The sequence below is a fragment of the Euphorbia lathyris genome, chromosome 10 (assembly GCF_963576675.1).
Source record: "Euphorbia lathyris chromosome 10, ddEupLath1.1, whole genome shotgun sequence".
NCBI classification, from domain to species: Eukaryota; Viridiplantae; Streptophyta; class Magnoliopsida; order Malpighiales; family Euphorbiaceae; genus Euphorbia; species Euphorbia lathyris.
This window is the reverse complement of record NC_088919.1, coordinates 1,510,416-1,535,368: the sequence shown is the minus strand read 5'-3', so window position 1 is coordinate 1,535,368 and position 24,953 is coordinate 1,510,416. Positions and strand designations below refer to the sequence as shown.

At 33.8% G+C, this 24,953-nt stretch overlaps 1 protein-coding gene and 1 long non-coding RNA gene across 2 annotated transcripts; both read right to left on the bottom strand.

Moving 5' to 3' along the window:
* Window positions 1-641: 641 nt before the first annotated feature.
* Window positions 642-3,384, bottom strand: LOC136208267 (uncharacterized). The gene is made up of 3 exons (XR_010677040.1): window positions 2,839-3,384; window positions 1,305-2,632; window positions 642-1,089 (listed from the first exon to the last, which is right to left on the bottom strand). It is a non-coding gene; the product is annotated as an uncharacterized lncRNA (long non-coding RNA).
* A 3,707-nt stretch (window positions 3,385-7,091) lies between these two features.
* Window positions 7,092-9,409, bottom strand: LOC136209477 (uncharacterized). Its single transcript, XM_066000950.1, has 2 exons — window positions 9,228-9,409; window positions 7,092-8,064 (listed from the first exon to the last, which is right to left on the bottom strand). Exons 1-2 carry the CDS (start codon window positions 9,375-9,377, stop codon window positions 7,426-7,428), a joined length of 789 nt encoding a protein of 262 aa, XP_065857022.1. The 5' UTR covers window positions 9,378-9,409; the 3' UTR covers window positions 7,092-7,425.
* Between the last annotated feature and the right edge of the window lie 15,544 nt (window positions 9,410-24,953).

Below are 24,953 nucleotides of genomic sequence, written 5' to 3'. Positions count from 1 at the left end.
TCGAAATTCTTTCATACCATGTCATCGTCCCGATCTCTAGATTATTTGTTTTTTTATTGACGTATCACTAATAATTGTAATGTTCTTTGATACCAGTTTATAGTTTTTCATTTTTTTTACCGGGTTAGTGGGTTTGTAACGGTTTCGAGAACTGCAATTTTGTTTACTGTGTACCAATAAAACCAATGATTTATGAATATTGCAATGTTATCATTATTGTAATTTCAATCCTAATATATAGATTGTTATGTCATACATACAAGTCAATCCTTTCTAACATGGCTGTACGCGTGTTACTTTTTCGATATTTTTTCTGTCTGAATCAGCCGGAATAAGAAAGAAAGGAGTGAGTTCGGTTTGGGTATCCAAGCTTAACTATATGCTTCTTTTGTTTGTACTTGTTTTCTTGCTTGCATATTACATCAAGCAAACCATACAATTTCACTACAATAAGTAACAACTTTAATGCAAATTCAAGAAGGATCAGTTCTGCTGGACTTCTACTGCTACTGCAACATCCCTACAACTCCAAAGCATTACGAAATTACAGATTAATGGCATTTTTATAACAGACCTGACGGGATAGAGACACAATTTGTTGGGATTTTTTGAGAAAAAATATATAAAAATAATAATAACAGAACATGGTGCTAAGAATTTTATTGAAACTGTCAATTTCTGCACACTTTAAAAGTACAGATTAATGACCTTTTTATAGGCTCATAATGTAACAAGAAGATGTTAGAGGAAAACAATAAAATCTTATTTGTTATCCATTAATATCCCACTAACAAAATCAAATACTAGGAATCTAAACCAGATTTGGTCAAAAATAACTTTGAATCAAAAATCAAAATCTCAACACAATTGTCTAAAATACTAGTAGAAAAATAGGAATACAGCTCTTGAAAACCACCTCTTGTGCACCTAGAAGCTAGCCAGATGCACCTTTGATAACAGAATAGCCCAATTGACCATTTGGTTTAAGATATAACTGGAAACATTTCAGGAATTAACCATAACGGACCTTTTTCGTCTCTGAGCACACCATTCATCACTGTGCTCACCTTGTATCATCACCTCTCTTACCTATTTCAATTTACAGACAAAAAAACAGTGTTATATGCAATTACACAACCAACTATGCAAAATAATAAGAGAATTTTTTTTGGACTAATTTCAGATCATCAGCAGCATACAAATAGAATTTGCAAGAGAGTGTTTGATACCTTAAGTTACTTCTGATGCACAATCAGCAAATAAAATGGTATTTGAAAGACAAAAATATAATCAAAAGTAGTTACCTTAATTAGGATTTTTGTTCTTTGATCCCTAGACAGAAATTCTCCTGAAAGTCACATCAATATGCAAGGAATGTGATCTATTTCAGGCAAATCCTTTTCACATTGTTGCTCAAGAGTAGGACAATCACAAACCTCTAAACGAGAGAGTGTAGTGGGTAGTCCTTCTACTGGCAAGGCCTGCAGCTTATGACATTCCTTTATCTTCAAGTATTCAAGAGAAGTAAGATTTGGCAGCCAATTTGAAAGAGAATCAAGATTTACGAGCCTTCCAATATGGAGACAGGTGATTGAGAGTAGAAGGGAGAAGCCATTCTGGAAAAGAGGAAAGCTCTGAACAGCCACCAGTGATTGAGAGCTTCTCTAGCGAGTTTAGCCTGTACAAACCCCATTCAGATAAAGGGCATATATTCTCGCAGTCCTTGATCTCCAAAGAGATTAAGTTAATGGGGAATCCCCCTTCTGGAAGGGACTTAAATGAAGGGCACTCAGTTCTTGGAGACATGTGAGGTTTTGCATACTGTCTGGCAAGGACTTGAGGCTCTCACAGTTGCTTATGTGAACTTTCTTTAAGCTGATTGTTGGGAAACCTTCTTCAGGGAATGAATCCAGACCCGGACATCCATCAATTTCCAGTTAATCAAGATAGATAACCTTCCATAGGTCATTTGGCAAACATTTGAGACTAGTGCAAGTAGCCAACCCGGAATGATTCAAGGGACATATTTTCTTGTACTTTCACATCTGCTAATGACTCCAAATTCATCCGCAACTTAGCCAGGGAATCACAATCATTCAAGATTAATGTCTGTAAATTGTATAGACAACAGATAGATTCTGGTAGACTTTTGATTGACGTGTGAGAAAGATCAAACTTACTATGGTCTCTGGCAGTTCAATAATGTAATATCCACTCAAGGATAACACTCTCAAGAATATCAATTTTGGCAACAAATCTTTAGGCACCTTATTAGATAAATAACAAAAGCCAATTCCAAAAGGTGATGCTAATGGTAGGAGGGTGCGCAACCGTTTAACTTCATTTAGTCCCTCAAATTTTTTGTAGACATCATATTTCCCCAGATAAATGAAAAATGGTGACTGACTCCAGGATCCTTTTAGTTATACTTACAACATTAAAACTATCAGAAACACAAGTCCATGCTTTCACATTAAAACAATTATCCACCCTGAAATCATTGAAGACACACTTAGCCAGAGTTGTCTTGCCAATTCCTCCCATTCCTATAATTGGAACTGCACAAATTTCACTTTTGCTTGCTTCCTTAGAATCCAGCAATAGTTCTATGACATTTTCTATATCCTTATCCCTACCATAAACATGAGAATCAATCAATAATGATGTAGTCAGAGTTCCAGGTAAAATCACGTAACTACTCCGACCAATATCAAATTCTAACCCTAGAAATTCTTTCTGTTTAGCAACGTATTCCAGTTTATGAGTGATCATCTCTATCATTGACTCTATTTTTTCATTAAATGGATTGAAATTGGAGGTGAAGTTCCAAGTCCGTACCTGATTAGGGAGGCTAACAATCTAACTTCCATCTTATAGCTTCAGTAGCTAACTCATCCAACACGTCCTCAGCTTCAAAAGTAGCATCTTTTAGCATATCTAACCAAGCTTCAACTGCTGGATTGCTGCGTTGCTTCTCTTCAGCATCCTCAAGAACTAGAGTATTGCTAAAATCTGCAATCTTTAACTTTACCTACGAAGGAACTCTAAAATTTCCCCAGATGCTAATTTGTCTAGCACAACTTGAAGAGCCGGCGACAGAACAGCCTCCCACCACACCATTTTACTTGCTCCGGTTTAATCGTACTGAAGGAACAGCTCAATCGATAAATTGGGGAAATGGGTAGCTTGCAAATTTTGATTTCCGCTCAGAGGAAGATTGGAATTGCAGTTTACAAAGTGCTTTAGACTAGTAAACAGGTTGACCATGGCTGAGAGTGAGAGCTCAAGTCAATGCAGTTAGAAGTGAGGAGAACCGAACAGAAAACCACAAAACCGAATCGAAAAAACCTAATTTTTGGTTAGGTTCTGTTTAAAATCGAATCACAGATTTCTATTTGATCTCTAAAATAAAGCTTCAAAAACAATTAAAATTTTAAATTAGGTCTTTAAATTAAGAAAAAATTATCTATTGAATCTTTATTAAAAACCATTCGTTAAATCGTTTCAAATTCTTTTCTCTAATTCCATTTTGAGCCAACACACAAATCACTACAATCAATATCAATTAGTTACGAGTTCTGATTTTAGAATAACATAGGAACTTAATTGATGATTCATGGAAATTCAATTGATGGTTTTTGCTCAGTTCACGAACTTAATTGATAGTTTTGGTAGTTTAAGATATTAATTGACTTTGAATTTTTTTTTTTTTTTTTTGACAAGAAAGGTGATTTTATTAATTATCAACAGCAAGAGCAGTACAGACACAAGAAGGATGTACTGAAATCCAGACCTTCCTCTCAAAAGCAGGTGTAGCTGCACGGGCTGAAAGGGGCGGAATTCGCTGATCTACGAATAAATGAGATTGACACATTACCTATATCCTTAATAAGGATTTTGCAGTCATCAATAACTAGATCCAGAGCCGAATTGCCACTAGTTTCTCGCTGAATAGCATACACTAGCAATTGTGAATCCGATTCTACCAACACGTTCTGCCTACCAGAGTCCTTCAGCCAGCTCAACGCCTCGCGACACGAGATCGCCTCAACTAGAAAAGGGTCAAGACAACAGTAAATAGTACCGTTGCCTGCAGGGTTTAAGATATTAATTGACTTTGAATTTTAGTTTAAAGGTTAAAACAAATGTTATGCCATTTATATTTGAATAAAAATTTCAAGAATTAAAGTTCCTTAGAATATCATTAACTCTTTGAATTTTTTTATTTTGAGACCATCAACGGTCGTTTTGAGGCGTTGAGTGGCTACCGATGTTAAAAGTGTAAAGTTCAGTAGCTATACCGTTAAGAATTGAAGTTCAGTAGCTATAATGTTAAAATAGGTAAAGTTCAGTGGTCATGGGTGTAATTTACCCAATTAAGTAGTAATATTTTTATTAATTATTGGATAGGAACGTATCAGTTGATGTAATTTTGATATACCTCACCATATCATAGATATGTTGTTGAACTTATTCCAGTTAGTGATAAGTTAATTAAGGGTGGGATAATGGATAATGTTTGGATAATCCTAATTCAACCCTAACTATGCTTTGGCGGTTCATGTTTCTACTCCGATTAGGATTTAAGATAAAGTTTGTATATATATATAGATTAATCAGGTTTAATTACGTGATTAGCAAGATGAACAGAAATTATGAAAGTATGAGTGAGGATCAGAAATTTATCGATGAGTTGCCGGTCGGTTATCGGTTCCTTCCGACGGACGAAGAGTTGGTTAGCTACTACTTGAACAGGAAAGTTCTCAACTTTCATATACCATTCTGCCGTATTCGCGACGAAAATGTTTATCGCTATCATCCGCAATACCTTTCCGGTAATACATACATATTCCGTTCTCTTTTAATTTTATTTCACTGTTTGATGTTTTAGGTTAGATTTTCATCCCATTTAGACCGAAATAAACTGTGTTTTAATGTATTCGTAATTTCATATTTTTTAGTCAAATTAATATAAAAGTGATGGTTATTATATGGTGAAAACGTGTAAATATAAACTGGTAAACCGGTGTTCGCTATGGTTTATAAACTATGTACAAACCGTACTCGTGCTTTAAAAGTTTACAAATAAGGGATATTATTTTGTAGTGAAATTTTCTTTTCGATCAAACAATAATTGTGTTTTAGTTAATTTGTCTTGTATTTTGAGTAATTTGTAAAGTCAGTTTTTTTTTTTTGGATAAATGGCCATGACTATAACTTTTTCCGAAAGGATAAAGTTTGTAAACTGCATAAAGCAACCGACCCTCTATTTGCAAACTTTTAATCTAAACTGTCTTTACAAATCGATCAAATCACATGATTTATTTTGTATTTTATCACTATCATCTGCAATAACTTGTCGGTAATATATACACATTAATTTGTTCCTTTCCCATTTAATTTGATTCCAGTGTCTTTTTATGAAAAAAAATAAAAAAATAAACCTTATGATTTGACGGACTTACAAAAATAGTTTCTGTGGTTTAAAAGTTTATAAACAATAAGGGTCTATGGTTTGTCAATTTGCAATTAAAAGATAAGTGAGTCAATGTTTCGATCAAACAATACTTGTGATTTAGTTAATTTAAAAAATTTGACCGTATAGTTTAGATAAATTGCAAAGTTAGTCTTTTTAATTTCTCCAAATCGTTTTCTTTAACGGAATGACTGAGTTTATAAACTGTACAAAATACAAACTCCTATTTATCTTTATAAATCCAACAAAACACATAATTTATTTTTATTATTTCCCTTTCTTTTTTTCCTTCTCTTTTAATTTGATACTCGAAATTTAATACTTTTTAGTCAAATTTATCTAAAACTGATGATCAATATATATTAATTTTTTTATTTATTGTTTTACACTAACTTGGCTAATATAAAATATAAATATCAAATTAATATCTTGAAAACCATATATTTTTATAGCTACCTCTGTTTGAATATTCTTAGATGGAATCAATTGTATAAATTATATATGGATAAATTTTATTATATGTTCGGCACACCACGTTACTTCAGACTAATAATTTAATACCACGTACGTGCAGAAAAATACCAACTTAACGAAGGAATAGATAGTTATTGGTACTTTTTCGCAAGTAGGGAGAAAAGGTATCCGAAAGGGACACGTCCAAGTAGAAGCGCAGGAGCTGGATATTGGAAGGCAACTGCTAAAATTGTTAAGATTTATATAAATGGAGAAGCTATTGCAACGAAATCAACATTAGATTATTACCAAGGTAATCACTCAGACGACGACGTCAAAACGTTCTGGAAAATGCACGAATACGTTCTTCTTTCTTCTCCGTCGTCTCCTTCCACTTCCAACAACACCCAGTTGAATCAATGGGTTCTTTGCAAGATATATTACAACAAGTACAATTCAAGGAATGCCGACAATAATCAAGACGATGATTCCAACACGAACCAAGTTAATGTCATAGCTGAGAATGAGAATGAGAATGATCTGGACCCGGCATTTTGGAATACATTAGGCAATCTTGATCCTAATCCTATCAACATTCAACCTCTTTCTTCAGTACCATATCATTCTCGCAAAAGAACCAAATCCGGTCCTTAGATTATTTGTTTTTTATTTACATGTCGCTAACAATTGTAATGTTCTTTAATTTAGTACTTTACATAATTTCTATCCTTTTTTTTTAGCAATGTGGAGAGTGTGAGTATTTTGCAGAACTTTGTATAATGCAACGCTTTCATTAATTTCATCGATACATTTGTTTCCATTTTCCGGAACTGTTTTTGTCTTTTAATTCTAAATTGGAGATGAAAAGTGTTTGGTAACAATTCAAAACAACTGCTTTTAGGATAAAAAAACAACAAATAGCTAAAAGAACCACTGTAAATGAGATATGGAATTTTGGGATACATTATAAGATATCATTCTCCCGATTCTTCAATACCATATCATTCTTCCAAAAGAACCGAATTCGATCTCTAGATTATTTGTTTTTTATTTACATATCGCTAATAATTGTAACGTTCTTTAATTTAGTAGTTTACGTAATTTCTATCTTTTTTTTTTGTAGCAATGTGGAGAGTGTGAGTATATTTTGCACAACTCTATGTAATGCAACGCTTTCATTGAATTCCAATGATAATAAACATACATTTCACTAAACTCGTTATTATTCAGAAACTATTTTTTTTTTCGTTACAAAAGGAAAGCTAAACGCCCGAACAAAACAGAAAAGCAAAAAACTAGAGTAAGCAAAAGAATGTGTGAAAAACAGTCATATATGTCGCACCATTCTACTTGTTATAGCTCCACTTGAATCAGTACCTTGAATGTCTGTAGAAGACACATCATACTGGTAATGACTCAAACAAAGCTTCCCTACCATCCAATCAATCTGCTGCCTTATTCCCTTAAATCGGCGAATATTCCAATTTCTGTCCTTTTTAAATATTCCCAACCTTTCCAATCTTCAAATAAACAGGAAATGTAACAACTTTTTTAAACTGACCATCTTGATTCCAAGCAACCTTAAACTTATCAACAACATGTTCCCCCAAAAGCTCCACACCCTTTTCTTTAGCAGTTTGATAAGCAGACCATGACCTTAAATACCTCAAAAACTCATCCAAACTCATTTCCCTTTCAATTTCAAACTTATTCTCATCACCTTCACTTCCCTCCACCGCCTCGAACGGAAAATAAATATGTTCATACTTGTCGTCAACCCATTTCCGCGCTGCATCCCAATACAGGCCTGACTCGATTTTGTAGAATGGTTCGAAAACCGAGTCAACGGCTAGGTTGACTCGCGGAACGGTGTAACACCAAGCAGCAATGACACCATGTGGCTTCTTTAGGACCCATTTGACTTGGTTGTAAAATGTAGGGAGGTCAAACCAATGCAGGGCTTGAGCTATTGTAACTAAGTCAACGGTTGATTGTTTTGAGACATATTGTTCTAATTTATCCATTGGGATTATTGGTGGAGTTTGATTGTATTTAATGTTTGGGAGTTTTGTTGCAAATTCTAACTGGTTTAGGCTTGTGTCTGTTGCTACTACATTCTTGTAAATTCCTGCTAGCTGAAACCACATAATTTATCTGTGATTAATAATATAAAGAGCAAATTCAAATGTAATTTGTGTGTTGGTTTCGGTGATTTGCAGATAAGTGTTTATGGTTCCTTTAGCAAATAAAAGGAATGAGATAGTTGCTGTTAACCAAAGTAATGACTTTTACTCAAAATAGAAATTCTAATCAAAATTAACTTCTTCAACTATTTAATTTGACTTAATACATCTTCAACAACTTGGTCTTTAAAAATAAAAGTTCACTTACTGAACTTACAAAATACTCGTTAGAGTCATAAATTTAATTAAAATAACATACTAATCATCTGAATTTATTTAAAATAACTTATTAACCTCCTAAAATTGATTAAGCCTGGTATATTTATCATCTGAGTGATACAATTTTCAATTTATCAAAATCCAATTTTGTTCTGCCACATGCATATAAAAAGCACATAAGAGAGTTAATCATACCACTTTAAACAAGTTTAAATAGTTAGTGAGATACTTGGTGAATTCATGGAATTAAAGGGTCAGAGATCCCAATATATTAAGGGTCTGTTTGCCTTACCTGCTGTTTGGTTTTACAGTTTGCTGTTTGAAAAAACTAATTTTTTATAAGAAAAACTAATTTTCAGCTACCAAAAAAACAAAATGAAAGTGTCTAACCAAACGCCTAAAACTCTTATATTCAAAGTGAAAAGACAAAAGTCATGATTTGGCAAATAGCTGTTAGCTGATAACTAATTACATTAGCTGTTAGTTGATTATCTTTTTGTTGGTAAAACTTAGCTGGATACTAATGGGTGTAAAATGATATGTAAGTATATGGTAAACTCTTTATTTGGAATTAAAGGGTAGTAATTAGGGGTAAAAAATGTTCTTTAAAAGAGATGGAGCAATAAGCTAATTGAAAAGGCAACTAAAAGGAGCTTTTTTCCAAAATGAGTTTTTTGGACCCAATAAGTTCTTTCAAACCTCTATTCACCAAATTCAAAGCAACCAAACATATCCGACTTTTTAGTTTTGAAGTAATGAATTGATTATTTGGAGAGATAAAACTTTGGAAATCTTAATTTTGAAAAATCGAAAACGTGGTTTCATAACAAATGTGGTACTATCATTAGAATTTACCAAATCTAAATTAATGAACAGAAGAAAAAGGAGAGACTTACAGATTGAGCAGCCTGACCACTTCCGGTGCCGACATCCCAGGCAAGATCTTTACATGGAGTTTTGGAGGAAATGAATTGAAAGAGTTTTTGTGGATAATTAGGCCTTGCTTCTGCATATATCTCTGCTTGTTTTATGAACAATTTTGCCATTTCCTTTTCTTTCCCCCTTTCTTTCTCTTTCATTTCTGCATACATTTATTTTATTATATAGTACCACTAGAGTGCTCATATTTGACTTGCATCTCCAAGGAAGGAAAATAACTGGTCACATTTTATTTAGAATATGGTAAATTACAACTATGGCTCCTCTACTTTTTCCTTATTTTCATTATAGAATTGAAGAAAATGATATTCTAAATAACTCTAGGTATGAATCTTTTAATTTTGATGTTATTTAGTTGTCGTGGGTTAGAACAGGAAAAGATTGTCTACAGGGAGAAAACTCTGGAAATAATGATTTGTACAAAAATAAAAATAAAAGCCGTTTTAAATAATTTTTTTAATTAAATTTGGCATTCGGTCCGATCAATCCGAACCATCCGATCCAATCAAGTGATTCATGATCCAGTTATAAATCTGATTTGATATCCAATCCGGTTTTGATAACACTAAGGAAACAAACAATCTCCAAATAGGGGCCTAATTTTGTTGTTTTAAAAGGAAATTGAGATTGAATTGAATTGCATCTCTCAGAAAAGAAAAGGAAACTTCCAACTGAAGATGAAATAGCATGTCATGGATGATGAAATGATGATAGCAACTTGATCAATACATACTTTGCCCATCTTCCACTTTTTTCTATTCTTTTTACTTTTTTCTTAGTGGAGACTCGTGTGTCATGTACACCTAATATTATAATAATTAAATAGGTAAAAAAATAAAAAGAAAACGTATTAAAATATTTGGGTAAATTACACTCATGGCTACTAAACTTTACTCATTTCACATTATAGCCACTGAATTTCATTTCTTCCTAGTATGGGCACTAAACTTTACACTTTTTAACACCGGTGGCCACTTAACGCCTCAAAACGACCATTGACGGCTAAAAATAAAAAATCTAAAGCGTTAATGATATTCTAAGGAACTTTAATTCTTGAAAATTTTCGTTTTGAGGTTATTTAGGTGTTGTTTGGTTAGGAGAGAGAAAGTGAATTTTTAGAGAGAGAAAGCTCCAAAAAATGTGATTTTCGAAAATAAAAAATGTGGTTTCATGGTAAATGTCGTTCTGAACAACTTTAATTCTTGAATATTTTCACTTTGAGGTTGTTAACGGTCGTTAAATGTCATTTTGAGAAGTTGGTTAAAATTGAGTGGCCACCTGTGTTAAAAAATGTATAAAGTTCAATGACCATACCGGGAAGAAATAAAGTTGAGTAGCCATAATGTGAAAATGAGTAAAGTTCAGTGGCCATGGATGTAATTAACCCAAAAATATTTTGAAATAATGCAAGGTTACTTAAATTTTTAAATGCATTCAAATAACTATAATATCAATTTCATCCAATATCATCTAATTTCACCTATTCGGAAGTGAAAGTGAATAAAATATGTTATAACTCATTTGAAGCACATCGAAACAGTTGACAAAACATAAAAGTAAAAATTTAATAAGGCATAATACATAAATAACCCTCTGAATTTGTTCAAATATTGCAACTGTCCCCTCCAACTTTCAATTATAACAACTTACTCTTCAAACCTGTCCAATTGTAACAACTTATCCTTTAAATTTGTCCAATTGTAAAACACAACCCCAAATTGCTGACATGGACTGCAATTGAAGAAACACGTGAAATACAAAATCGGCAACGTTCGTGGAGTATGATAATCAGATCTTTGGCGTGATACGAATCCGGGAAAACTTTTTTACGGTTGCTTCAAATATGGGGTCAAAAAATTCTCAATTTGGGGTTATATTTTACAATTGGACAAGTTTAAGGGGTAAGTTGTTATAATTGAAAGTTGAGTGGGGCAGTTGCAACATTTGAACAAATTCAGGAGGTTATTTGTTACATAACTTTCAAAAACTAACACCTATTCTAAAATCCAGTGAAAGTTGTGAAATTGAGTGCATTTGAATGAAATTCATTAAAACTAATTCAAACCATAAATAAACATTAAAAATAATATTTTAACAAGTTATGTATCATTATAAAAAACATTATATTGCAAAATCACATCAATTTAATCTAACTTCACATCTTTTGAAATCAGCTAAAAGTGGATGGCATTGACTGAAATCAGACAAAATGAATTGAAACTTATATAAAAACTGATTGAAATAATAAAGAAATAGTATAAACAATTTCCTAACAAGTTTAATATGAGTTTCAAAAGTTACGATGAAAATTCACATGCTATGAAAATAACTAAAAGTGGCTGAATTTTAGCGAAATTTGACAAAATAAACTGAAACTCGTATAAAATTGATTTAGATAATAAATAAACAACAAAGTTGGTATGAATTTCAAAATGTTACACTGCAATTTCACCACCTGATTTCATCTCATCTGAAATTCAGAGAAAGTTGATGAAATCGACTGAAACTTACATCAATCTCATTTAATGAATTAGAAAAAAACTAAAACAAATGTTTAAACAAGTGGAATGTTTGACATCGTTTCATATGCAAATAGTGTTGAAAAACAACTAGTACACTTCAAAATATAGAAACAATCATTACTAGATAGAATACATTGAGACGACATAGAACAACAACACATCTTACATAAACACCATCTCTAATAACACCGTGATGAAAATATTTATGAACAACACCTAAAACTTATACCTATGACAAAATAAGAATGCAAGACATGATTTTCATGTAGGACATAATTTTGCAAGCAAGTTCTTAAAGAAGCAATCACACACTATGCAATAAGATACAGTTACATCACACGTTTAAAACATGTGATAGAAATGACAGTAAATTCATTTGTGTTGCATAATTATTAACGTGTGACATGGATGCCTTATTTTGTGTCTTTTGTAAGCGACGTAAATAAGGCTTTTCTATTAGTGATTAAATACTTAACAAATAATGTGTTAGTATGTAATGTCAACATTTTCTTAATGATTTACAGCTTGATTGCATGAAATAAGTATAAAAAACTAAGAAATGGTAGATCTAAGATTTAGACATAATGATTGAACTTTAACACACAATAATAAAGGCACAAGCTTAAGCACAACTCAAATAGGAAGTTTAAGTATATATTCTTTATTTTTACCTTAAGAAAGTTATTAAACACATAAGGTTAAGGTCTCTTCCACATTGAATCACTATAGAAAAGTCTCATTGCACTAAAGATGCTAAGAAAACACTTACAACAAAGTTGACACAGATTGAAATCGGATTAGAAAGTTTTGATCTTAAACTTATAAAGAAGTTCTTATCAAGCCTAGCTTGAAGGAGCGAATCCCCAATAAAATAGTAACCCAAGCTTCAATAGAGGCTATTTTTTATCTATTTCATACAAAGTTATCTTTCAATACAAAAGATGAGGTTTATATACCTCTCCTAACTCAATAACAAAAGATATAAATATCCAACTAGGGTTACAACTCAAAAGACAAGTAATAGGGGTAAATAAAGGATAAGTGACATTTAGGTTATTAATCCTAAATGGCAAGATAGTAAATACATGAGTGGCAAAATAGTAAAATTAGAAAAAAAGGATAGCAAACTGATTCATTGTCTCAAAATTTGGATTACAGGAAATCATCCCCACACGCCGAATAAGATAGCCCACACGGCGTGTGAGTCACTCCACATGCAGAGTGGGAATGTCACACGGCGTGTGGCTGGCACTCTGTTTATTGACGTGTGAAGTTTGTCCTCCCTCCATTTTAGTAGCTACCTCACACATCGTGTGGGTTGGCTGACACGCTGTGTGAGGGATTTTCCCCCCTTTATTCCCTTTCGTTCCAACTTCAGGTCTTGTGTCGAAGATGTCCACATCATTCTATACTAATTAATACGGATCGAAATCAGACTAGAAGGTTTTGATCTTAAATCTACAAAGAAGTTCTTCTCAAGTCTGGCTTGAAGGAGTGAATCCCCAATATAATAGTAACCCAAGCTCCAATGGAGGATATTTTTTTATCTATTTCATAAAAAGTTGTCTTTCAATGCAAAAGATGAGGTTTATATACCTCTCCTAACTTAATAACATCTCTAATGATGTTTTCCTGTCAAATAAATTATCGATAATCACATTGCACTTCACTCCTCGCACAAGACAATGGGTGCAAAAGAGTTGGTGCCTTTGATCCTCTTTAATTATATTGGAGACCAATAATCTCCTCACCACAGGAATAGCACGATCATCTTCATAACCCCCATCATCCCCATCTTTAATAAGCTTACAAAACACATCATCCTCTTCTTCATAATCCTTCTCATATCTCTCAACCACATTAGCACTTCGTCTTTTGGGGCATTCATTAGATCAGTGACCCGACTCATTGATCAAAACACTTGAATGGAGTCGGTTTATCATACGGGTTGTTTCCCCTGGGAGGTGGTGCCTCCCTATAGGGTCTTACATCCCACTAGGTGCCTTACCCACAGTAGGAGCTTTGGTTCCACTACTGATAGCCACACTCTTCCCCTTATCAACTCCATTGGAAGCTTCTCTTCCACCATATGCACCATCAATACCGGGTCTTCTAGAGCCATCATGTGCCTTCACACTTAGTTGAGATCCGGGCTACAAAGCAAGATTTCGAGCGTCTTACACCCAGATTACCATTTGAGTTCTAATTCTATCTTGGATGTTGCATCTATGCCCCTCAAGATACATTGAAGTCTTTTGGCTTTCAGTTTCTGATAAATTAGCCCTTGCCGAAAGTCTCAAGAACTCTGAAGTATACTCATGCATGTTCCTCGCACCTTGTGAACAATTCGAGTATGAACTATAGATGTATTGTTCGTAGTCAGGTGGCAAGAATCGTTCCCCCAATATAGACTTCATTTGTAACAAAAACCGTAGCGGTTCCCTTCCTTCTTTTCTTCTTTCTTCTTTTAAATGGTCCCACCAAATCGATGCACCACCTTTTAACCGATATGCCACTAACTGAACCTTCCTCTCATCCGATATTTCTGCATATTCAAAGAACCTCTCAACCTCCAATAACCAATCGTGAAACTCCTCAATATCAAGCTCACCCTCAAAGGAAGGCAAGTCAATCTTCAATTTAAATGCATCATCTCTATCATAATTACCCCCATATCCGCCTCTAGCATTCACATTCTCCATATACAGGCTTCCCTAACATAATTCATATGCCCATGGCCAACCATACCAACATCATCATTAGTACCCATATTTCTAGCAATTTTATTAGACTTAAAAATCATCAAAAGCATCCCCATCACTATCACTATTTGCATTATGAATAATAATGGGATTATACGTCTTACCTCATGAACCCGATGGTCCATTTGTTGTTGAACAAGATTTCGCCTATGTGGTGAGGATTGAGGTGGTGATGGTTGCCGTTGGGTTTGAGGCCTAATAACCTCATCTTGCCTCCGTTGAGGACCTCCGGTGGGTGGTAGATGGATTTTTCTTATCTCAAGCTTGAGCTTTTCAAGAGAGGTAGCAAACTCTCTCATACTTGCATTATGCCTTTCATTTTGTTCCATGAGAGCTTCTCTAAATCCCTTCATATAAGCTTCCATGTCTTCAAATCTCTTGTCATTGGAATGCATTGCTTCATGTGGTGGATGAGGTTAAACCATTAAGAAGAAGTCTCCTGACAGAAAATGACTTGACTCTGATACCACCTAATACGGATCGAAATCAAACTAGAAGGTTAACCAATAAAGAATTTCTTCTTAAGCCTAGTTTGAAGGAATTATCCCAATGGAATAGTAACCCAAGCTCCAATGGAGGCTAAAATTGATTGATTTCATAAAAGTTATCTTTCAATACAAATGAGGAGGTTTATATACTTCTTCTAATTCAAGAACAAAAGACCTAGATATCCAACTAAGGTTACAACTCAAAAGACAAGTAATATGGGTAAATGGGGAAAATAAAGGATAAGTGGCATTTAGGTTATTATCCCTAAATGGAAAGATAGTAAATACATGAGTGAAAAAACAGTAAAATCGGGAAAATGACAGCAAAAACGGACAGCTTGTCTCAAAGTTCGGATTGCAGAAAATTAGCCCAACACGTCGAGTGAGTGAGCTCATCCATCATGTGAGTCACTCCACATGTCGAGTGGGAATGTCATATGGCGTGTGGCTAGCATTCTGCCCTTCGACGTGTGAATTTTGTTCTCCACTCTAGCAGCAACCCCACTCTGTAAGTGGATTGGCTCACACACCGAATGAGGGTTTTTCACCCTTTTGATCCCTTTTTGCTCCAACTCCGGATCTCGTATTGAAGCTGTCCGCATCACTTGATGGAAAAGTAAATTAGTTGTAACTACCTCCAACACTATTCTCCACTAACTAATTACTAACCCTACAAATTAGTTTATAGTTAGGAGTTAGTTAAGTTAGAGCAGATTTAGCAACTAACCAACTAACTTGGCACTTATTTCTCACTCAACTTCCAAAAGCCCATTTCTTTTTCTATACTAATCAATTGGGGGGACACGAGTACCTTGTGAAAAATCATGTATGTTCGATGCCCCAAAAGGTCGTTTGATGCAACGTACGTATTGCTAAAAAAATAACAAAGAGAAAACTTTGCACATATTTCTCACTCAACTTCCAAAGCCCATTGCTTCTTCTACACCGATCCATTGGGTGCCCACGAGTACTTCCCGAATTCCTTTGGACATCTAGTTTCTGAAACATTCGGCCTTGCAAAAAATTTGTGTTCGTTTGAAGCGATGTAGGTATTGTTGAAAATATAAAAAAAAACAGTAAAGAGAACTTCCCTTTCTTTTTCTTATTTTATCATAACCTTTCTCTTATTTCATAATTCATATTCATTTATATTTTACAAAGCATATAATAGAAATTACAATATGCTTTTGAATTAAATTTTATTTCATGGACTAACAACTTCAAACAACAAATAATATACAAGGTGTTTATTTTAACTTTTCGAAGCAGTTTCTAACAGTTTTAATCCGAACAGTTAAAAGTATAATGTTGGGTTCGGTTTGCAGGACTAAATTTGCTACGTGTTTTGGATCAAACAACAGCGGTTCACAAAAAAAAAACAATTCCAACTTCAAGTTTTTCACAAAAAGTTTTTTATTTATTTAGCTTTTGACAAGATTACCCGAAGTTTTCTTCCTTAATTTATTAGTTTCGTGGTTTCTCAAAAAAAAATGGTTCTAGAATATAATCGACTTCCACTTTCACAATTTACTCTGATATACTCAAATATCTCCACTTTTAGGATCTGTTTGGTTTAGCTGTTAGCTAATAGCTATTGTTGTTAGTTGTTTGCGGTTTCAGTAGGTTGTTTGCCGTTGTTGTTTGTTATTAGCTGTTTAATTATTAGTATTTGATAAAATTATATTAATCGGTTGCTGCTGGTATTTAAAATGTCTAATATGAACATATTTTAAATTAATCAACAAATAAATTATAAAATGAAAAGTATATTACACGAAATAATAAAAATAAAAAAATAAAAAATTTATTGAACGCAACAAACTCTTGTTCTTTCCATAATTATGTTATAGAAATAGAAATAATGTTAAAGAGAAACATATTTTATGGAAATTATAAGGATAATTTTGTCAATAATAAATAACTACAAACATGTGTTTATGAAAAGCTTCAAAAAGTGTTTATCGTGAAAAGCTCAAAAAAGAGTTTATCGTGAAAAGCTCCAGAACGCTGCAGTTTCCAATGAAAATGTTAAACGCTGCAGATATATAAACCTAACCAAACGCTATATTTCATGCAGTTTGGAGTGAAACGCTAAATGCTTCCGTCAGGGCCGGTCCTAACATTTTATGGGCTCCAGACGAAATTAAAGATAATAGGCCCTTAAATTGTATTTAAAAGTCAAAAACAGAAATTTAGGCTCATTTTAGACCTAAAATATTATATTATTTGGTCAACTTTTAGATCTGAATGAGTATTATAGCTACATTTATAACAAAAACATAGTATATATTCAATAAAATTAAAAAATTTAAACCCCTTTTAGCCTTGGGTCTGGGCGGCCGCACCCCCGACCTATGTCCAGGGCCCGCCTGGCTCCCGCAAAAAGCTGAAACAAACACCCTCTTATATAGGTTTCAGAATATCCTCAACTTCTTGAGGATGAAACAATTGGACTAGTTTATGTGATCTCCAATTTTCTCCTTCTATTAAGATTGTTTGCTGAAACTGTTATGTAATAAAATAAAAGCTCCCTAATACTATGCTGAGTATTTATATTTGTTACGCAAAGACTTTCTGCAGATTCATATAAATAATAAAAATAATTTTGAAGGGGAACCTCATTATTGTACATAAGTATAAAATTCATAGAATGAATTATTTTTATTTCAATGCAACATAATTTTTAGTTATAAAAGCAACTCATAAGATGGGTCAAATTTTAAAATGTAATTAAAGATATGTATATTTTTCACTACGAAGTACAATATTATTCTTAACGTATAAAACCGTTCAATGTTAACCTTAACATTACATAAATAGAGAAATTTAAGACCCAACTAAGACCGCAACAAACAAAAAGCAAAAAGCGTCTTATCATTAGTTGGAATCTCACGAATTTACATATTAGATCAATTGTTCTCGATAACCGTAAAACTAAACTAAGTGTACCTTTAAGTCGCGTAGAATGGAATCGGCTTCATGTTGTTGAATAAAATCAACCTTAAAAATACCCAATTGAACAACAACGGTGAAACCATTATCTTTACAATGTTCAAGTAATTGGGAAGCAGCTTGTTCAATCTTTGGCTTCATGAAATCAAGCAAAGAAGATTCAAGATTGAAGGTATTAAGCAAGTCTTGTAAACAAGAATCAAGCCATAATGAATTTGAAAATTGGGCAATTGGTATTTTGATGATGAAACGTTGTAGTGGACTCACTATATCTTCAAGCACAATATTACTAACTCCTTCCTTTCTTGGGATTGTTAGTTGATATCTATGTAGAATGTGAAATTCAACATCACATGTTGGGTTTGCATTGTTTTCCCTTGGTTTTATGGACTTCTTTATGCCCAAAATGTACCTCAATTTACTTGTCATGACTCGGGATAAGGAGGCTGAAGCACACACTGGTCGCTGGAAAACGCAAAAAAGTTTTATGAAAATTATGAAGGGGGTTTAACTTTTTTTTTATGTAAAAACACTCAGCAATATCAATTTAGCACCATAAATTACGATGAGCATCCCCTTTTATAGTGAATCCGATGAGCATCCCTTTTTACAGTGAATCCTGAATCCATCAGTGGTCTAATTTTATAAAGTGGGGAATTAAGTTAAGAGGGGGAGAGTAGAATTCTATATCTAAAAGGACTCTATCGAATTGAGGAAACAAAGGGGTTTGTTAGAAATATAAATTCTATGTAGGAAGGAGTCTTGGAGATAATCCTAACTAATTAATCAACCAATTGGAGCTATTCAAAAGGAAATTAACAAGGATTATTGTTATTTTGTAATCCTCTATATATATTCCTATTATAAAATAACAAGAATTCGAATAGGATGATATTCCTATTTTTAGATTCAATAGGAATCTACAATTCTAATTATTGATGGAATCGAATTCATATTGAGAAACCCAAATTAAATGATAATAGTTTCAATTCAATCCTAATTCTAATTGGGGTCAATTAGTTAAACTCTTAACTGATAATTGTTATTATTAGCACTTAACAATTTGTTATTAAATGATTAGTTACTGGTGTTTAGTAAAATTATGATTAGTTGTTATTGTTACTATGTAAAAAGGACTAATAGAAATATATTTTAAATCACGGTCTAAATTTGCTACTGTTGTTTGTAAGCAAGCGTAGATTTTCCTTTAAAGTAGAAAATTATACAATTTTACTCTTTACGTTTCAAAGCGAGATCAATTTTACCTCTACCTAACAAAAAATTTGAACATAATGATTTGACTGTTATTTGATTTCTACATTGGACCTTACAAACAAGTTGTCAATAATTGAAGAAGTTTCATGACTTTTGACTGGTTATCTAAAATTGTATTAGAGCATGTCCTGGCGCTCCGAGTATTTCCCATCTCTTTTTTTTTTTTTTTGCAGATGACATTTTTTTTCTTCAGTAAGTCTAAAGCAGAGAGTAGGAAGGTAAAAGATATTCTCAAAGTTTATGAAATCATGTCAAGGCAGATAGTCAATTTTTTGAAATCATGAGTATTCTTTAGTTCAAATGTTAATGAGGAAGATCGTAATACTACCAATATTGTCATAGATGTTTACTCTTCTTTCGACACGGGTAGATATCTGGGACTTCCATCTTTGATTGGTAGGTCTAAAAAGGATATTTTTTGTTTCTTAAAGATGTGACTTCTTAAACATTTCAATAGTTGTACCTTTCAGTTTCTATTTGATGTGGGGAAGGAAGTGTTACTGAAGTCATTAGCACAGGCTCTCCCCACTTTCTGCATGAGTAATTTTCTGCTTTCAAAATTAATATGTGATGAACTGCATAAAATGATGAATTCTTTCTGATGGGTACAAAGAAAAATGGAGCTCGGCGAATTCACTGGTGTAGCTGGATAAGTTGAGTATGCATAAAGATCATGGTGGGTTGGGTTTTTGAAATTTGCAGAACTTTAATATGGCACTACTGGAAAAACAAGCTTGGAAACTTATTGATACTCCTAATATGTTAGTTAGTAGATTGTTCAAAGCTAAATAATATGATCACGAGTATTTTCTTTCCTCTAAATTGGCAATAGCCCCAGTTTTGTTTGGAGGAGCGTAGGAAGTTCGATTGAAGTTATCCAAAAGGGTATTCAGTGGAGGATTGGGATAGAAGATTCGGTTTCAATATGGCATGATCTGTGGTTAATAAATAATTAAAGTTGCCACATCACCTCTGTTTGCACTAATGAAAACAAAGACCTGGTGGTTTTTTTATCTTTTTATACCATGAACTTACATTTGGAATCGGAGAAGGTTGGTTGAATGGTTCTCACCTCAGGCAGTCGACATTATTTCTAACATGGTTGGTGTTTGCGGCAGCTAGAGATGATAAGCTCATTTGGAATTTTTCCAGAGATGGTTTGTACTCGTCTATGGTTATCGTTTGCTTGAAGATACATGCATGGGAACTTGACAAGTGTGAACTGGAGTCATTTATGGAGCCTTCATATTCTGGGTAAAATCAAATTGTGTATGTGGAAATTATGTGCTAAACTATTTCCTCTTAGACCAAAACTGATACAATGGCAGGTTATTATTTCAAGTAATTGCTTATTATTGTCATCGGACATTAAACATGGTTTGGTATTTATTCCCGAGGTGTGATTATGCCAATGCGTGTTGGGAAGTGGCTCTGGGAGCAACGTACTGCCAAGTTGTGGACGGGTAAGTGTCGATCAACCATTGCTGTTATTACAAGTGCATGTCATTTTCTGTCAAAATAGGAAGAGGCACGAAAGGAATGGTTGGTTGAGTTCAGGAGGTTTGGTGTGAATTGGGACAAACGGTGGTGCATTGGCAGAAGCCAGCTGCTGGTTATGTTAAGTGTAACGTTGATGGGGTAGTGTTTCAATCAGAGAATAGTTTTGGTGTGGGAGCAGTTCTTCGGGGTTGTACAAGTAATTTAATTGCATGTTGAAGTTCTTTTGCAGCAGGTAGTATTCAAGTTTCGCTAGCTGAGGTGTTGGCTCTCTGTGACGTGATACCTTGAGTAATTCCACTCCACTTTCATAATTTTTAGTTTGAAATGGGAACCAAATGGGTGGTGGATCACATTTCAATAAAGATACATGATATTACTGAGTTCGGGGTCATTATAAAAGAAATTCAAAATTTGTTACTTATTCACTTAGATTGTTCTGTGGCTTTTGTCCCTGGATCATGGTACGGTGTGGCTCATTCAATGACTCGTCATTCCCGTTCCAATGCTAAATTTTTTAGTGATGTTGTTGCTCCAGTTATTTAGATGATTTTTTTTTTGAAAAAAATGCTTGTAATTTCGTTAGATAAAAAATGAAGAAGTACAACAAGCAAAATGTAAGGAATAAAACCTCACATGATTACAGACTAAAGCAAATACAACATCCACAAAGGGATGAAAATGACTACAAAGAGCAAAAAGAATCCATAAAAGGCACAAAAAACAGTTATTTAGATGATACTCTTTGTATTGACAATGTTTTCATTTCTTAATAATAGTCGGTTTTTTCTCAAAAAAAAATAATATATTTTTATTTATAGTTGTGTTAGTAACAAATAAATATTTTAGACATAATTGATGTTTTGAAAGTCCGATGGATAAATAAATAACTAGTCAAATAATAGCGAGCCATTCTATTGAAATTTTACGTTATGTATGAGTAAAATTGATCTTGTTTGGATACGTCAGGGATAAAATTATATCATTTTCTACATTAAGGTAAATCTGCACTTCTCCAAAAATGATAGGCGCAAATTTGGACCTTATCCTCAAATAAATTATAGAAATGTAATATAGAAATTAAGGGATCGGGTATAAAAAAATCCCCAACATTGTTACCCCTAACGTCCAAAATATTGCAATTTTACCCTGAACGTTTGCATGTTAGGTTAATTTTACCTTTAATGTTTGAAAGTTGGACGTGTTCTTAGTCATTATTTACAAAGCACTCTATGTAATCACGAATCTCGATATCTCTACTCCACTTGTGTAATGTTATCACTAATCGACAACAACTCCAAGGCATGTCTTCACACGTGAAAAAAAAAGTTCAAAAACATTATCTCGTGTTTTGCACTAGATCAAAGATATGTGTATAAATTGTTGAAAAATTTGACTATATAAAACATTTTATATATTAATACTTTAATCATTTTGAGGCTATTTATCATCATTTTGAGGCTTCAATATACAAAGAATACAATGGTATTTTGAATAATGTTAATACGTAAACATATTCTATGAGAGCTTTCCAACGATATATTATACGCTCAAAATGGGCAAGTGATAAATGAGAAATTAAAGCTCAAAGTAGACTACTTGAAATGGCATTTTAAGTGAATAAAATGATTTCACCTTCCCACATCCCTCGTATGAAAAGGAGGAAGCTTTTCTCTAGTTTATTAATAAGAGCCCTTTACATGCTTTTAGAAATTAACTAGATGAAAGGCTCTCTCACGCGTAGGGGTGTAAATACTTGACCACCGGGTTGGAGACGCATCTGCACGATGTGGATGATGGGAATGTCACTCCGAAATGGGGGCCCTTGGGTCGGACCCCCATTTACTTCGACCCGCTATATTTTTTCTCTTAAAATCGACACATAGTTCTTTTGAATTCAAAATGTTTGTAACGTTCATTTGTTATGAAATTTAAAACATAGAAACGTTATAGTTGTTACAATTTGAATTGAGTGGTTACAATTTGATTTCTCAAACATTTTCCAACAACCTCTATATGAATAAGATGTACCTGTTTGTCCCAAATATGGAGATAATTGCAAAGTCTCAAATATCCTTCAAAGCAGTCAGTGTTATTGTGCTTGTGCTTCTTTAATTTTTGCCTCCGATGATAATTTCGCACTCGGTTAGAGCTCGCAGACAGATCCTGTTGTATCTTGGAAGACGGTTACCAATTGCGGTGCAATCTGTTTTAAAGAAACTGGTTATTCAGGCCTCAGATTCAACCTTTCTGTTCCATTTTCCGATTTGGTAAAAGTTTTTATTTCACTTAATTTTTTATCAGCTTCATGTAATTTCAGTTTATTTCACTTGAATTTTAGTCAGTTTCATTTATATAAATATATATATTGTAATCATATTTATATAACAATATTAACATATCTTTATTTATATCTTTCGGACTAATCCTTTTCTACATAAATGAGATGTTTTTAGCTTTTTCCACGTGTACATGTGTCTTGATCTGTTGTTGTTGTTATGTGATAATATAATGCATATATGGAGCTTGAATTGATACACATTTACTGTTGTGGACCTTTCAAACAACAATTTATAATAGGTGATAGATATATTTTGTGTATTGTAGATGATTACTCCAAGTTGTTTTGGATTATACTGTTTAAACACAAGGATAATGTGTTTTAGTTAACAGAGAACTTCATTGATATGGTTAAAACATAGTTCGATGTTGTAATTTAGAAGATCAAATCTGGTAATGGAAGTTATAGGAAAAAGCACATGAAATGTTTTGCAGAAGTATTGGAATTAACCATTAGAAATCTTGTGTCTACACCCCTCAATCGAATGCAGCCTTTGTGACTGACACGGACGGCAAGGTTCGGTTTTTCTTGCAATTTTTTGGCAAGATAAGGTAGGTAAAGGATCTGAAAAATTCATTGCTTACTCGTGAATTATCGAAGTTGGTCGATGTGCCTCGGGAGCACAGCCGACGTGTGAAGATGGCCATCGGAGGGTATCTCAACGAGGCGATCACATCATATGGGGTTGTATGTGTCTTGATTCCTAACTTGTATTTTTTGTGTTTTGCTTTTCTTTTGTAATGTGTCTTTGATGCTCGTTTGTCTTGTTTGCAGGGTTTGATTGGTTTTAGCCAAGCTTACTCCATGTACCAGCAGTAGGAGAAAGAAATGGAAGAGCTGAAGGAGCGTTTGCTGACGTTGCAACAGAAATTGCTAAACTCAAGGAAGAATTAAAGGGTAACGATGAACTGGAGGAGGCTTTTCGGAAATCCGAGGCTTCATTGCGGGCGCAGTTGAAAGATCAGATCGCCCACATAAATAAGCTCAAGAGTGATGCTCGTGCTACGCGGAAGGAGTTGTACCTTCGATATGGCACTATCAAATTCTATCTGCTCTGGGTGCGACATATGAAGGAAGAGAGGCAGCACGAGGTGAAGCAGTTGAACGAACTCGCCCTCCACAAAATGAAGATTATGAAGGAGGAGCGGGAGAGGATGAGCTGTGAACTAGAACAGTCGAAAAGAGAATGCAGACTTAAAAGCATATGCGGCTGCCCGGGAGCAAAGATTACTAAAGTTGGACCGTGCATTAGTGTCAGAGGCTACATATGCCGCTGGGTACGCTATTCTGAAAGATGTCATTTTTTCCTCAGACGTGTACAATGCCGAAGCGCATAAGAAGGCTATAGCATTTGTAAAGACTTTGTGATGATAGTATTAGTACTTGTTATGTCAAAAGTAGCGTCCGATGACTTGACACTAGCGTTGTTTCTTATGTGATTGTACATTTGGTCTGACTTTTGTCAGGCGTATCTTATCTTTGAATCTGACCATATCTTTTCCTTGGTTTCTTTCTTTGTGATGATGCTTCCTCTGTGGGTTTTTGCACTTGCTTTTATTTCGTTTTTGCTATAAAAGGCCAAAATGTCTGGCTACTGCCTTGTCGGTCACTTGGCATTTTTTGTTTTAGTTGTAAGACATCTTTAAGAGATATAATTAAGTCATCCAAAGTGCTTAAGGTGCAATAGGAGATATCGGGTATATCGCACTTATACGTGTATCGGATACCAAATTCTCTTGAAAAGGACAATGTGAAAGACAATAGTTAAAGCTCCACCAACTGGTTTCGTCATCTGGATGGTCATCGAGATCAGGTTTCTAGGAAGATTTTGTCTCTTCAAGCTGCT